We start from the raw sequence: 12,996 nt of genomic DNA on the forward strand, positions 1-12,996 counted from the left end.
CCCAGGTAATTTTTTGGAGGTAGATATCCTCAGAAAAAAGATTGGAAAGAAAAAGATGCCAAAATATTAATAGCAGTTATCTTTAGGTAGTGAGACTTACATAATTTTTTTTTCTTGGTGGGCCTTTTTATTTTCTAAAACTCCTACAGTGAGTATTTATTATATTTGTAAAAAGAAAAAAATGTTCTAAATCCTTGAATAAATAAATAAAGTAGTGAAACCAGAAAGAAGATGTTATAGAATTACCTAGTGAGTTTGGTTCATCTGGGGGAAATGTTCAGCAGGTAGGAGAAGCTCAGGGTGGGAGAGGGGAGAAGAGGGGGGAAGAGAATGGGGATGGGAGTGTGGGGGGTAGGGGAGACAGAGAGAAAGAGAGAGAGAGAGAGAGAGAGAGAGAGAAGAGAGACCAGGCCTTCAGGTGCAGGTTTGGAAAAACTGCCAACTTCATAGCCCTAAGAGTAAGCAAGATCACCAAAGGAGGAACCTAGAAAGGAGAGGACTGAGGGTCTCAGGGAGTAGAAGTCAGAGGAGGCAATAAAGAACCAGAGGAGTAGTCAGCGGGAGGAGAGAAAATAAGGAGATGAGTATCATCTAAGAAGGAGGAAGAGCACATTTCTCTGGGAGAAGACATCCCAGAATGAGACACCTCAGAATGCCACATACTGAAAAGGAGCTGGGGGGGTGAAGGTGGAAAATGCCTTCCAGTCAGGCAGTTAACAGGCCATTGGCCCCCCCTGGGAAGCACAATGTCAGTGGATGGGATAAAGGGCAGGAGAAGGCAGACCTCGGGGATGAGGAAGAGCATAGCCCACAGTCAGAGGAATCCTGAATGTTCCCACGGCCTCTTATTTGTTCCATTCACTTTTAGCATTAGTGTATTCAAATCAGGGCAATGGTCACTTTTTCCCATCTTGGCTAGGACCTTTTAGTGAACTCCGCATTTTATAAAAGGCCTTTCTGTAGGAAAGGCAAGTTACCCTAAGAATGTTTTGAGGTTACTTAGTGACTAATATGGCTTGCCCCTGTAATTGCTATGAATAGGAAATCCGTATTCTCTTCACCTCTCACTCCAAATGTGTAGTAGTCCAGGAAGGTTTAAATATTTTCTCTGAATCTAGTATGTGAAGAGGCCCCAGTTTACCTGGGTACAGGAAGGTCATGGTTCTCAGTCTCTGAAGAAAGTTAAAAAATTGTTTTAAAAGACTGTAAAAACAATTTAAATTAACCTATTTACTTATATATATGGTTATGGTTATAAAATGTGGGTTATAAAATGTGGGAGAGAGAAGTTTATGGTTATAAAATCTATGCACAACTGCCCTGGTGACATCAGTTAACTACGGACTAGTTCGCCTCTTTGGCTTGGTTTCTTCCTAGGAGTGGAGAACTCCTTGCTTCAGTGCTACAGCGCCATCTGGTGGTTGAACTGAGGTGCTGCACTTTTGAATTTCAAGTTTATTAAAAAAACAAAAAACAAAACCAAAAAAAAAACCCCTGGCCTATTAAAAATAAATATAAACTAGTAAAGAAGGGCCTGTTATCCTCTAAGAATAGTTCTCAGCCTCTTGTGCATGAGTATCCAATTAGGAGACCAAATGAAAAAAATTGAAGAATATGAATCTAAGATTTTAAAAAATCCTCTTTAATATAGTACTTGATACCCAAAGGTAGAGTTATGGGTCTGTCTGGCTGCAGGTGGAATGAAAAGAACCCATATTTGCATCTGATTCCATCTCAGGCCTTCATGCAAAGTTATCATATCGTTGGAAAGCCACATTCTTTTTTTGGCCATTGGGACTTTTCATACACTTGTCTTTCTTTCTTCCCATTAGCTAAAGACTGGTCAATTCTTGGCCAACTTGGCTGCTTATCCAAGCTTTTGGAGATGGGTCTAACCCTGGGAAATGGGCACATTTGTATGTGATTCAAAGCCCATCTGTATTGTGGCCCATGACCAACCTCAAAAAGAACCAAGACAGTTTTTACAGAGCCGCATGTCCCTGAGTAGCAACAACAGCATTGTGTGTGTTCGCTGAAGGCAGGGAGGCTGCACAGGATATCTGCACAGGGTCAGCCTATTTGTCTAGTGTCATTCCTTTCCTGGTGACGGGCACCACTGTTTGTTTTCTATTCAGTCTTCTCAAAAGAGTAATATGGCAGTAATGAGGTTCTCCAAAGCAAAGCAGAACGTGTTGGTAGCATCAGCCCAAGAACAGGACCAAATCCTCAAAGTATCAGAATCAGAAGAGTTGAGAGAAGTAAAAACATTTTGGAAGCATGTGAGAAGTGGTGGTGGGTTTGGTTGTTTCCTTCCTTCCTGAGTACCCATATGCCACAAGAACCCACATGCCTGTTTCCCCTGAAGGCTTAAGCTGCTGTGACAGAGGGAAGTTAGGCTCTCTAGAAAGCAACAAGGGACTTCAAAGATCACCTGTGCCCTCTCTCAGCAGGTGAGGATATCTCTGCAAACCGACTCGTTCGGGGTCACACACGTTGTGGCATAATTGGAATTTGAACTTGAATCTGAATCTTTCCACGGAGTTCTTTTGAGTGTTTTTGTTTCCTCATCCCCTTAAAGGGAGATACACTCATTTTTCTTCAGGTGTATAGATGTATGTACGTTTGTTTGAATTTCCTGCCTCTCTCATTATCTTCCTTCCTCTCTAGACCTCTTCTTGAATCTAAGAAAAAATAAAATTTAAAAAACCATTTTCTGTATTTTGATATATTTCTGATGTTGACTTTATTTCAAATTGGACCAGAAATTTATGAGATGAAAAACAAAAGAATTCAAGTGAATGGCCTTTTCTTATCATAAGGTAACACAACTTCTCTTTCCTCAACTGGAGGGCACTTTCCAAGGCCACTTTGTAGGTGTAAGGATATCTCCAAGAGCAAAGCAAGCGGTGATTCATACTACTCAGTGGCTGGAAGAAATTGCCTCACTATGGGGCTCACTGCAGGTGTCATTTCAATGCAATTGAAGACAACTTCTCACACGAGAATTATTGATGTAATTCAGGAAAATCAATATGTATTCAATCAACACAATTTTTAAAACACCTTCTATGTGTTGGTCATATGTGAAGCTACTGCAGAGAAAAAAAAGAGCAATTTAAGATTACAGTTTAAAGATAGATCAAACATTTTCCTTTGGTAGAAAGGATATATATTTATAGACATTCTTTTTTTTATTTTTAAAGCTTTTATTTATTTATTTGACAGAGAGAGACACAGCAAGAGAGTGAACACAAGCAGGGGGAGTGAGAGAGGGAGAAGCAGGCTCCCCGCGGAGCAGGGAGCCTGACATGGGGCTCGATCCCAGGACACTGGGATCATGACCTGAGCTGAAGGCAGATGCCCAACGACTAAGCCAGCCAGGCGCCCCCATTTATAGACATTCTTAATTGGGTTTTGAAACTAGAATTAGCTCCTAAGTCTATATTAGGATCCAAGTTGCTTCTTTAAAGGGGCAACCTTATAAGAAATGGTAATGATAATTCTTCTAGAGATTTGACACCTTGGCATTGTTTGATTTAATAAACCGCCCCCCCCCACACACAAACACATGCTTTCTAAAGATTTCATTTAAATCCTTTATTTTATCATTTTTAAAAAAAGATTTATTTATTTATTTTAGAGAGAGAGCACAAGCAGGAGGGGGAGAGGGAGAGAGAATCCCAAGCAAACTTGAGCTCAGCGTGGAGCCCGACTTGGGGGCTTGACATGGGTTGCCATCTCATGACCCTGAGATCATGAGCTGAACTGAAACCAAAAGTCAGATGCTCAACCGACTGTGCCCCTTTATTTAAGTACTTTAAATGAAAGTCAAGTTAGTTCCTGAATGAGAATTATCTGGAGATTCCTTGAGATGAGTATTAACATAAGGCTAAGAAAAGAAACACTTGTAGGATCTACTATCACATACTGGTATAGGCTCTGCAAATTCTATCAGATGTAAATGAATTGCCTTTTTCTCTAAATAGATACAAAATCCTTTCCAGGACAATGCAAGCATAAAATCATGCTTCCAAGTCAGCACAGTTAAATCATTCTATAAAAACAACTCTCTCTCCTCTCCTGAGGCATCCCTTTTAGTAATGTGTCCCAGTGTTGGTTTCACTGTTCCCGAGATCCATGAAGCTTCCCGGGCATCTACTCTAATTCCTCATGCACTCACTTATGCCTTTCTATTCTTAGAGAATAGCTAGCAATTTTTATAACATTCTTATATATATTTAACTGTTATCAGAGCTTTTTCTCATCCCTCCATTCTTCAAGCTATATAAGCCAATATATTTTTTTAAAATTTTATTTCTCATGGGACTTATTGCCTCCATATTAAAGTTATTCTTAGGACTCTTTCTAAGCCATCCTTATGACACTTCCATTTCAATTAAATCTCCATTCTGCAAGGCCCTAAGCAAGACCCCATACTCTCACCAAAGCAAGAATGATGTTCCATATGGTGGGAGGTGAATTTATAGTCCCTGAACATAAGCTCCTGTTTTTATGTCTGTCATAAAGCACCCTTTATGTTCTGTCAGCTGCACCCTTCATAATTTATTTCTTTAAATTACCTGTGCAAATTTCCCCCTTCCCAGTAGCTGCTTCTCAGAGAAAGTATCTAATAACAATTTTAATATCTTCTGGTCATCACAAAATCTTGTTTGTTTTTTTTTAAATCTTCTTTTTGATGCTTGATGGAGGTAGTTCTTTAGTAGGATTTTGAAGACAGGGATACCACACCATCACTGCTTTATAGGAGCAATGACAGGGCAAAGGGGTATTATAAAGCTCCCCTCTTCACCAGCAGCTCGTCCCCCACTTTGAGGGGAGAGGGCGTGGGGGGTCGGGGGAGGTCTGGAAAGTTATATTTTTGCAAAGACAAAATACCATGCCAAGAGCCTCATCTTCCTGTCAGATCGCTGCCCTAAGCATCTCCTGTACTGAATTCTAGAGCTAACTTTGAACGTGAGTCACATTTTTGGTTAAGATCAGTCTCGTTTTATAACAATGTGGGCCTGAAAAGCCTGTCTTGAGACCACAGTTTGTCAGTGTTCTGAGATATTTCAATGTAAAATATGAATGTTTCTTCTCTTTGATGCATATGAAATAGGAGGTATTCTTTTCTGCCACTTGAGAGCTGAAAAGAGCTTATAAACCTGCTCCCTTTTACTCAATTAAAAGTTTCATGTTCTGGAAATATTTTAACTTTATATAACCTCTTCTTGTTGAAAATTTATTACAGTTTTTTTAAATTTGTTTTTGTACATCCTCTTGCAGCCTGTCACATATTGGAATGCCGCAGTGGAATGGCCCAAGATGTCATAAGCACCATAGGGCAGGCTTTTGAACTCCGGTTTAAACAGTATTTGAAAAATCCTTCTTTGAATACTTCTTGTGAAAGGTCAGCCAAGCGTTCTATAATTATTTGACATACTGTATTTATTTTGTTTTATTTTAAAATGAATTTTCAAACTAATGAAATGAGTCACTTCTTTTCCTACAAATAGGCAGTTTCAGTACAAACACGTAATGGCATTTTCTATTTTTCTTCCATTTATATTTGTCCAGGTATTTCTTCTTGCTTTGTATCAAAATTAAAGGAGACACTCAAAGTAAGAAGGGGTATGCCCTATTTCTCTGCTATTATACAGAGCTATGAATTAAGTAGTATCATAAAATAACAGACAGCAATACATTTCTCAGAATTGTTTCAGTCCCAGATCCCTTGCATACCACTAAAAAAAAAAAAAAAAAAATCAACACTGAAGAGCAAAATAGTAAGAATCAAATGTCTATAGCAGGAATCACTGTTAGTTTGCTGGTTTGCAATGTAAACAGAGGTGCTCCAGCTAACGTGTGGGAGGGATGGAAGGTGATGTGACCCAAGGATCAGGTTGTTCTCTCTGAGGCACAGAGAGTCTGTAAGGAAAGCTGAGCCCTTCAGGCCTGACAGACTCCAATGTGTGTGGAGTGCAATGCGGCCTCTGGCTTGCAGAATTCACACCCGAGAGACAAAACTCACTCTTGGCCACTTTTAAATGCACTCCTCCCCCAATTAGTTATTTTGTGTATCAGCAAACACTGGGCTTGGAGATCTCCATTTATAAGGTGGTCTGGGGTAGCAAAGGAGAGGGGGTTACTAGGAGGCCTTGATGTTGAATTTTTCCCAGGCTAACACTTATATCTTAGTGCTATCATTTTGTGACATGTAATGAACCCAACAAAACTATGTGGGTTGTTAGTGGAATCAGTTCAATCCAAAAGGACTTGATTTATTCTTTTTCATAAGAAACTTCTACTAATTCCAGTTTGGAAGAAAAGTTGTTTGTTTTTTTGTCCTGTTTCAATTTTTAAAACAATGCATGTTTACATAAATCTACCCACTTGCCACATATGGTTCTAATATTTCTTTATGATTCCCGTATACTCCTCCAGATCTGTGCAGACAAGATAGCTGCCAGAGCTCTTACTTTTTTCATCTTGGTTTAATAAACTGGGCCAGGCCCTCTGCCCAATATCTAAATTTTTTTTTAACAAAACATTTCCAAAATGGTACAATCAAAGCATGCTGAAGATACTCAGGAAAACTTTATTTTTATACCCTACTGACAAAAATGACTTACATTCAGAGAGTTCATATATGTATATGTGTGTGTGTGTGTGTGTGTGTGTGTGTGTGTTTCTTAATCACTGGGAGGAGACACAAAAGCATCACCCTTGGCACTTTTTGTTGGCTTAGCTTACTTTGTCTATGGAAAGCTAAACAACCATCTGGTTGCTTCCATCCAGATGTTTGACATCACTTAAGAACAGCTATAAACTTAAAACACCAGTGCAAAGTTTTTCGGGATGATTTGCATGGTTGTGATCCTTCTACCTCCCCTGTAGTATTTGAATTCCCACCCAGCCTCTTGGGGATTCTTTTTCACCTTACAGTGAGGAGGTGCCCACTGATGGTCCCGTGGAGGAGAGAGAAGACCACGAGTACTACAATGAAATCCCCGGGAAGCAGCCACCTGCGGGGGGTGTTTCCGATGTGCGGATCAAAGTCCAAGCCACAGAACAAATGGCTTACTGCCCCATACGGTGTGAGAAGTTGTGCTATTTGGTGAGTGATGTTTTATTATTGCCGGAACTTAGCGATGTGATTCTGTCCTTGCCCCTGGAGAGTTTAATTTAAGAGTTTCCAAATGCTGGTTTAGAGAAAGTATCATCTCCCTCAGTACAGAGCCAGAGAATGAATCATTGTCGGAGCCTGCACTAGATCATTTTCACTCTGAATCCCCGAACCTCGGCCTACGTGGATAACTTCACGTCTCCCTTCGCTGGGAAGACCAGGGCTGGCCAACATGGGATGCTCAACATCACCCTTCCCCGTCTCCAGTCTTGCTCTGTTCTCCTTGCTGCTCATCCTTAGCTGCTGCCTTCACAGCCAGTCCTGCCCCTGAGCTCCTGACCCCATCCCCTCCTGCCAACCCTCTGCCCTGGTTCTGTCCATCAACCCCTGTCTCAGTCTTTATTTTCTCTTTGTCTACCAGTTATCTCTCTTCCGTCTGCAAATAAATTTGGACTCCTCCAACCAACTCGTAATGTCTTACCCCCTTCTCATCTTCCTTTTACCCCACAAACTTCTAGAAAACATTGTCTCTATCCCAGTTTTCACATCAGCACTACATTTCTAAGATCTGAATTCTGCTTGACTGCTTGAAATGACTTTTATAGTGGTCACCAATGGTTTTTTGGTCACCGATGGTTTAATTGCTAAATCAGTTTTCTTCTTCAATACTCTGAATCTGTCTACAATCTGCCTCTTCCTTTTTTTTTTTAGACATCTTCTGTTATCTTCTAAAGCAGTTCTATTCTTCCAGAAAAGTTGAAAGAATTACGCAGTGAACACTCATACACTCACCATCTAGAGTCTACAATTAACTACAATTAATATTTCACTAAATTTGCCCTGTCATCCTGTGTAGCTCTCTATCATCCATAAACACATCTTATTTTTGGTGTGTTTCAAAGTAAGTTACATTTTTCTTTTTTTTTAGTATCTTTTTTTAAGTTTAAATTTTGCTAGTTAATACATAGTGCAATACTGGTTTCTGGACTAGAATTCAGTGATCCATCACTTACATACAACACCCAGTGCTCATCACAGCAAGTGTCCTCCTTAATACCCATCACCCATCTAGCCCATCCCCCACCCACCACCCTCCATCAACCAACAGTATGTCCTCTGTCATTAAGAGTCATTTATGGCTTGTTTCCCTCTTTCCTTTCTTCCCCCCTTCCCGTATGTTCATCTGATTTCTTTCTTAAATTCCACATGTAAGTGAGATCATATGGGATTTGTTTTTCTCTGACTGACTTATTTCACTTAGCATAATACACTCTGGCTCTCTGGCTCCATCCATGTCTGCCACATCTTCTTTATCCATTCTATCAGTTGATGGACATTTAGGCTCTCTCCATAGTTTGGCTGTTGTTGATAATGCTGCTATAATATCTTTCCTTTATATCTTATTTTCTTCCACTCCCTCCCCTGCAAACCCAAGCCCTTGCCCTTACCACCCTTTCTTTGTCTTTGGCCTTGCCCTTGGTTTCTCTTCTGGCAGACATCTGTGTACAAACTCCTCCAGCTTCTCTGTTTTCAGCCATTACCTATTTCTCCAGCTATAATGCCATAAGCATTACATTGCTTGTGTTAGGATTGAACTCAGCATTTTCTCCTTGACTCCAAAGCACATTCCTCTACTGATTTACTCATGTTTATTAATGGCACTGCTATTCTTTCATTAATCTGCAGTCTTTTGTTTTTCTCACACTCTGGGCTCCATATCAACTCAGTCTTCAAGACCTAGGAGTCTACCACGAAATCTTTTGAATCTACCCAACCTCTCACATTCCTATTGCACCTTTCTAAGTTCTGGTCCTCACTTGCTCACATGATTCTGAAAACCCCTTCCTTGTCTCCAGTTTCATTCCCCCAAACCCTTCTGTATGGTACTGCCAGATTAATCCTTCTGAAGGATAGATATTGCCCTTTTCAAAGGCATCAGTGATCTCATTCCATTATTGAAGACATGTATCTATCTATCTATCTATCTATCTATCTTTGGGATCATTGCAATCCTTTGATGGATGAGACTTTCAAGGACGAAAAGTGAGCCTGGCATAAACCTCAGTAGAGTAGGGCTCCAATCTGTCTCTGTTAGATAAGGGTTTGCTGAATACTGAGTGTTTATACAAGTGTCCCGGAAATCACACTTTCTGGCTGAGACTTGGATTGAGTCCTGGAATGGGACCTCCCAAGCAAAAGCAGTAACCCTAAGGCTATAGGCCTTATATTGGCAGCCTTTATGACTCTCCCCCTTCAAACCCACCTGCAGCCCCCAACCAATGCACTATCACGGGAGTCTCTGCTCCCCACCCAAAATCCCAGTTTCCTGTCAGACACTTCCTGTGTCAGAAAGTGAAGTTGTCTGCCATATTTGCCGGGAGCGTGACTAGTGTTCTGTTTGTTCTGTTTGTTTTTTGGAAGTATGACTGTATACCACATTTGTAAGTGTTTCACAATTTGTTGTTTGCGCAGCCTGGAAACTCCAAGTGTAGCAGTGTATACGAGAACTGTTTAGAACAAAGCCAGGCAACAGGTAAGTACAATTGTCCTTCCCCATCTGCCACTGTCCTTATCCCTTGCAAGTCGTATGGTTGTGTGCGGCCCTGGCTCTTAAATACTTCATGGGGAAGGCGGGTGTATATAACCAAACACATAATGCTTCGGCTGCAGGCTTCCCACGTTCTGAGAGGCCCAGAATTACCACATGTGTGTAACTTGGAAGGTTCATGGTTTTGCCTCACACTTCTGTGCTCTACCACACCATCATTCTACCTTAGGAGGTCTTGCACTGCTGTCACGTCATGAAAAGTCTTCCTGGAAAACTGCTTTCTCTGCTTACAACCCAAGGGAGTTCCACTTCAAAGAAGATCAGACATTAAGCTAATATGAAAATTGATGCGTGTCAAATCCATTAGGATTAAGATAAAATCTTTAAGCAGAAAACAAAAAGAAATCTGAAATATGAGAGTCCCAATTAGGGGCCCATGTAGCCCACACTTTCCAGGGCATTAAGTGTCTTATTACTGCCCGTGATAATTGGTGTTGGGCACAACTTTTCCACAACACAAATGTAGAACGTCAACCATCAGATTGGAAATATGTTTTCATGAGGTTATACTGCTAGTTAGTCATTTAATTCTTATAAATTGTTGAAAGTACTTATTTCTTTGGGAAGCAAAGTTTTGCAGCATTAGAGGGTGAGAGAATTGGATGGTATAAGTAATAGGGTGGAGGATAAAGTTGGATAACCACACTTAGGGACTCAAATTAAATTAGCAGGAACTTGCACCTAGAAGGTAGTCACTTCTAAAGATACTTTTATACTTCTCATGGAATTATGCCAATGTAATCTATTAATTTTATTATTATTTGAGAGAAAGAGAGAGTGGAGGGGTGGGGGCAGAGGGAGAGAGAGAGAGAGAGAATCCCAAGCAAGCTCTGCCCAGCGTGGAGCCTAATGCAGGGCTCCATCTCAGAACCCTGAGATCATGACCTGAGCTGAAATCAAGAGTCGGACGCTTAACTGACTGAGCCACAGGCTCCCCTAATTTTATTATTTCCTATACAAGAGGGATACATGAAAATTTATCATTTTAAAATATATTTTTTAAAGATTTTATTTATTCATTTGAGACAGAGAGAGAAGTGCATGAGCAGGGGGAGAGGCAGAGGGAGAGGGAGAAGCAGGCTCCCCACTGAGTCAGGAGCCTGATGTGGGACTTGATCCCGGGACCCCGGGACCACGACCTGAGCCAAAGGCAGACGCTCAACCATCTGAGCCACCCAGGCGCTCCCGAAAATTTATCATTTTAGGTACAGCTATGATTACTATCTTTCTCCACTGTGCAAAAATAATAGGAGTAGTGAGTTAAGACAGTATTGTTAATTCTTTAAAAATATGGTTCTTTTTGATAGATATTAAAATTCCCTGCCATTCTTTAAAGTCATTTACAACTTTAACCTAACTTTTAATAATATGACTAAAACAAATTAAATTAATGGGAAGTGTAAATGTCTTTTTACAACTATGCTCCCTAGGAGCTATATTCCTCCCTCCCTCCTTTCCCTTAGTCGGAAATCCCTAACCTAAGGATTTAATAGTCAGGAACATATCACATATGCCCAGTATTACAGTCATTTCCTACCTGTGTTGAAGCTCACTTGGAAATATCTCTGCATCCTGTTTCATCTCATTCTGTATTCTTCATTTATACAACACTTCACTCAGTGGCTATTTACGAGGACCTCCTGTGGGTCTGTCACTACGCAAGGAAGTAGGAATGGAATCACAACCAGTACTCATGTTGTTTGCAGTTTAAGCAGGAGGACACACCTTAAGTAAATGCTTACAAATAGGATGACTGTTTCAAAGCCCAACATGTCATGAGAACAAATAACAAGGAAACCTAACTTGATCTGAGGGGCTATAGAGGGTCTCCCTAAACTTTCTACAAGCAAACAACCAAACCAGGACCCGAGGGATGAGTGGGAATTATCCAGGCACAGAGAAGGAAATGGGGAAGGAGGGGCGAGAGAGGGAGAGAGAGAGAGAGAAAAGTATAAATGGGAACCAGAATTCCTGGTGTGCTGGGACCACTTCCTAGATCACTGCAGAGAGAGGACAGGGGAGAGAGAGAGTCTTGGACCTAGATAGAGTCCTAAGGAACTCCAGAATTTTGGGTCCTATACAAATCCCTCTCTCCCAGCTCATCCTCCTCCTTTCCATTAAATAGTCATTGTGGCACATCCTCCTGTCCTCAGTCACCTGGCTTCTGAAGGGAACTCACTGAAGGAAAACCCTCGACCTTCCTAGAATGATGTAACATATGCTAAATCACAACACGACCGTTGGAGAAAAGGAGTATAGTCTCCTTTTTTCCCATCAAGAACCCCAAAACATACATTTATGAAGGAATTAATGGATATAGAGGTACTGTCTCAATCTTATTCAAGATATTTCTTTTTGTAAGTGTAATCTTGTCATAGAATCCGATTTATTGTTCCTGTTTATCTTGGTTTTAATTCTCCTTCAAACCCAACAAACAATGTAACCCCTTATTCTTTCATGGTATATATATGCCTTAAGCCAATATAAGTAGATCCAAACTTATGAACAGACTTTATTTGGAGCGTGGAATATACTTTTCCAGAATTAGTTAATCCAGAATTAATTTTAGCCATGATGGCTATCTCCTAGACAAGTGCACCATGTTCTTGTATTCTGGTTTGCTTGTGCTAGAGCTTAAATGTATATTTTGGAATGACAAATACAATGATAGAAGATTCTATTGCAAGTGCCTGTTCTTCAGTTGCACTCCAACTGTAGGAAAGCCTGGGACCAGTACAGAGCTACCTTCCTTGTGGTGGCCTTGAGCTAACAGTTCGTAACTGGGAACCGTTCAGAATCTTGGGGAGGTGAGAGATGGTTGTTGTAGTTTGGAAAAAGTCCTCCAGCTGGATACTTTCTTCCCCTGAAAATCATAGAGCTACAACATTGTTTCCTTAGAAAAGCAGGTTCTAAGTTCCAGTGAGGAGCCAGAATGCTAGGAAGCCATCTCCCTAGACCTCAGCCACTAAGACCATAGAGGGATAGAAGAGCTCAACCCCTGCTCCAGGGGCCACAATAATTAAGGCCACTCCAATTGTGTTAGGAAGGACTTTGCTACTATGGTGTCCATTCATTCACAGATACCCAGAAATCAGGTGTTCCTAGCTTGGGGCCTGCCTGTGACTACTTGGGCCTATGTTTAAAAACTATTCTGAAATTCTTGACCAGTGAGCAAATTAATAGCCGTTGCCAGAATAGCAAATACAAGTATTTTATGGCTTTTCCTAGAGATTTATACATAAGCATTTGAGAGACACCTATA

At 40.7% G+C, this 12,996-nt stretch overlaps 1 protein-coding gene across 2 annotated transcripts in view; it reads left to right on the forward strand.

Annotated features, from left to right (window-relative positions):
* The window catches only part of SHC4 (SHC adaptor protein 4), a 129,508-nt gene that overhangs the window by 89,122 nt on the left and 27,390 nt on the right, over positions 1 to 12,996 (forward strand). For both annotated transcript variants that reach the window (XM_036075974.2, XM_078079390.1), the window contains exons 7-9: positions 5,287 to 5,410; positions 6,946 to 7,117; positions 9,599 to 9,659. In XM_036075974.2, coding sequence (XP_035931867.1) covers positions 5,287 to 5,410; positions 6,946 to 7,117; positions 9,599 to 9,659 — 357 coding nt within the window. The remainder of the gene's footprint in view (positions 1 to 5,286; positions 5,411 to 6,945; positions 7,118 to 9,598; positions 9,660 to 12,996) is intronic.

The sequence above is a fragment of the Halichoerus grypus genome, chromosome 8, assembly GCF_964656455.1.
Source record: "Halichoerus grypus chromosome 8, mHalGry1.hap1.1, whole genome shotgun sequence".
In the NCBI taxonomy this organism is placed as follows: Eukaryota; Metazoa; Chordata; class Mammalia; order Carnivora; family Phocidae; genus Halichoerus; species Halichoerus grypus.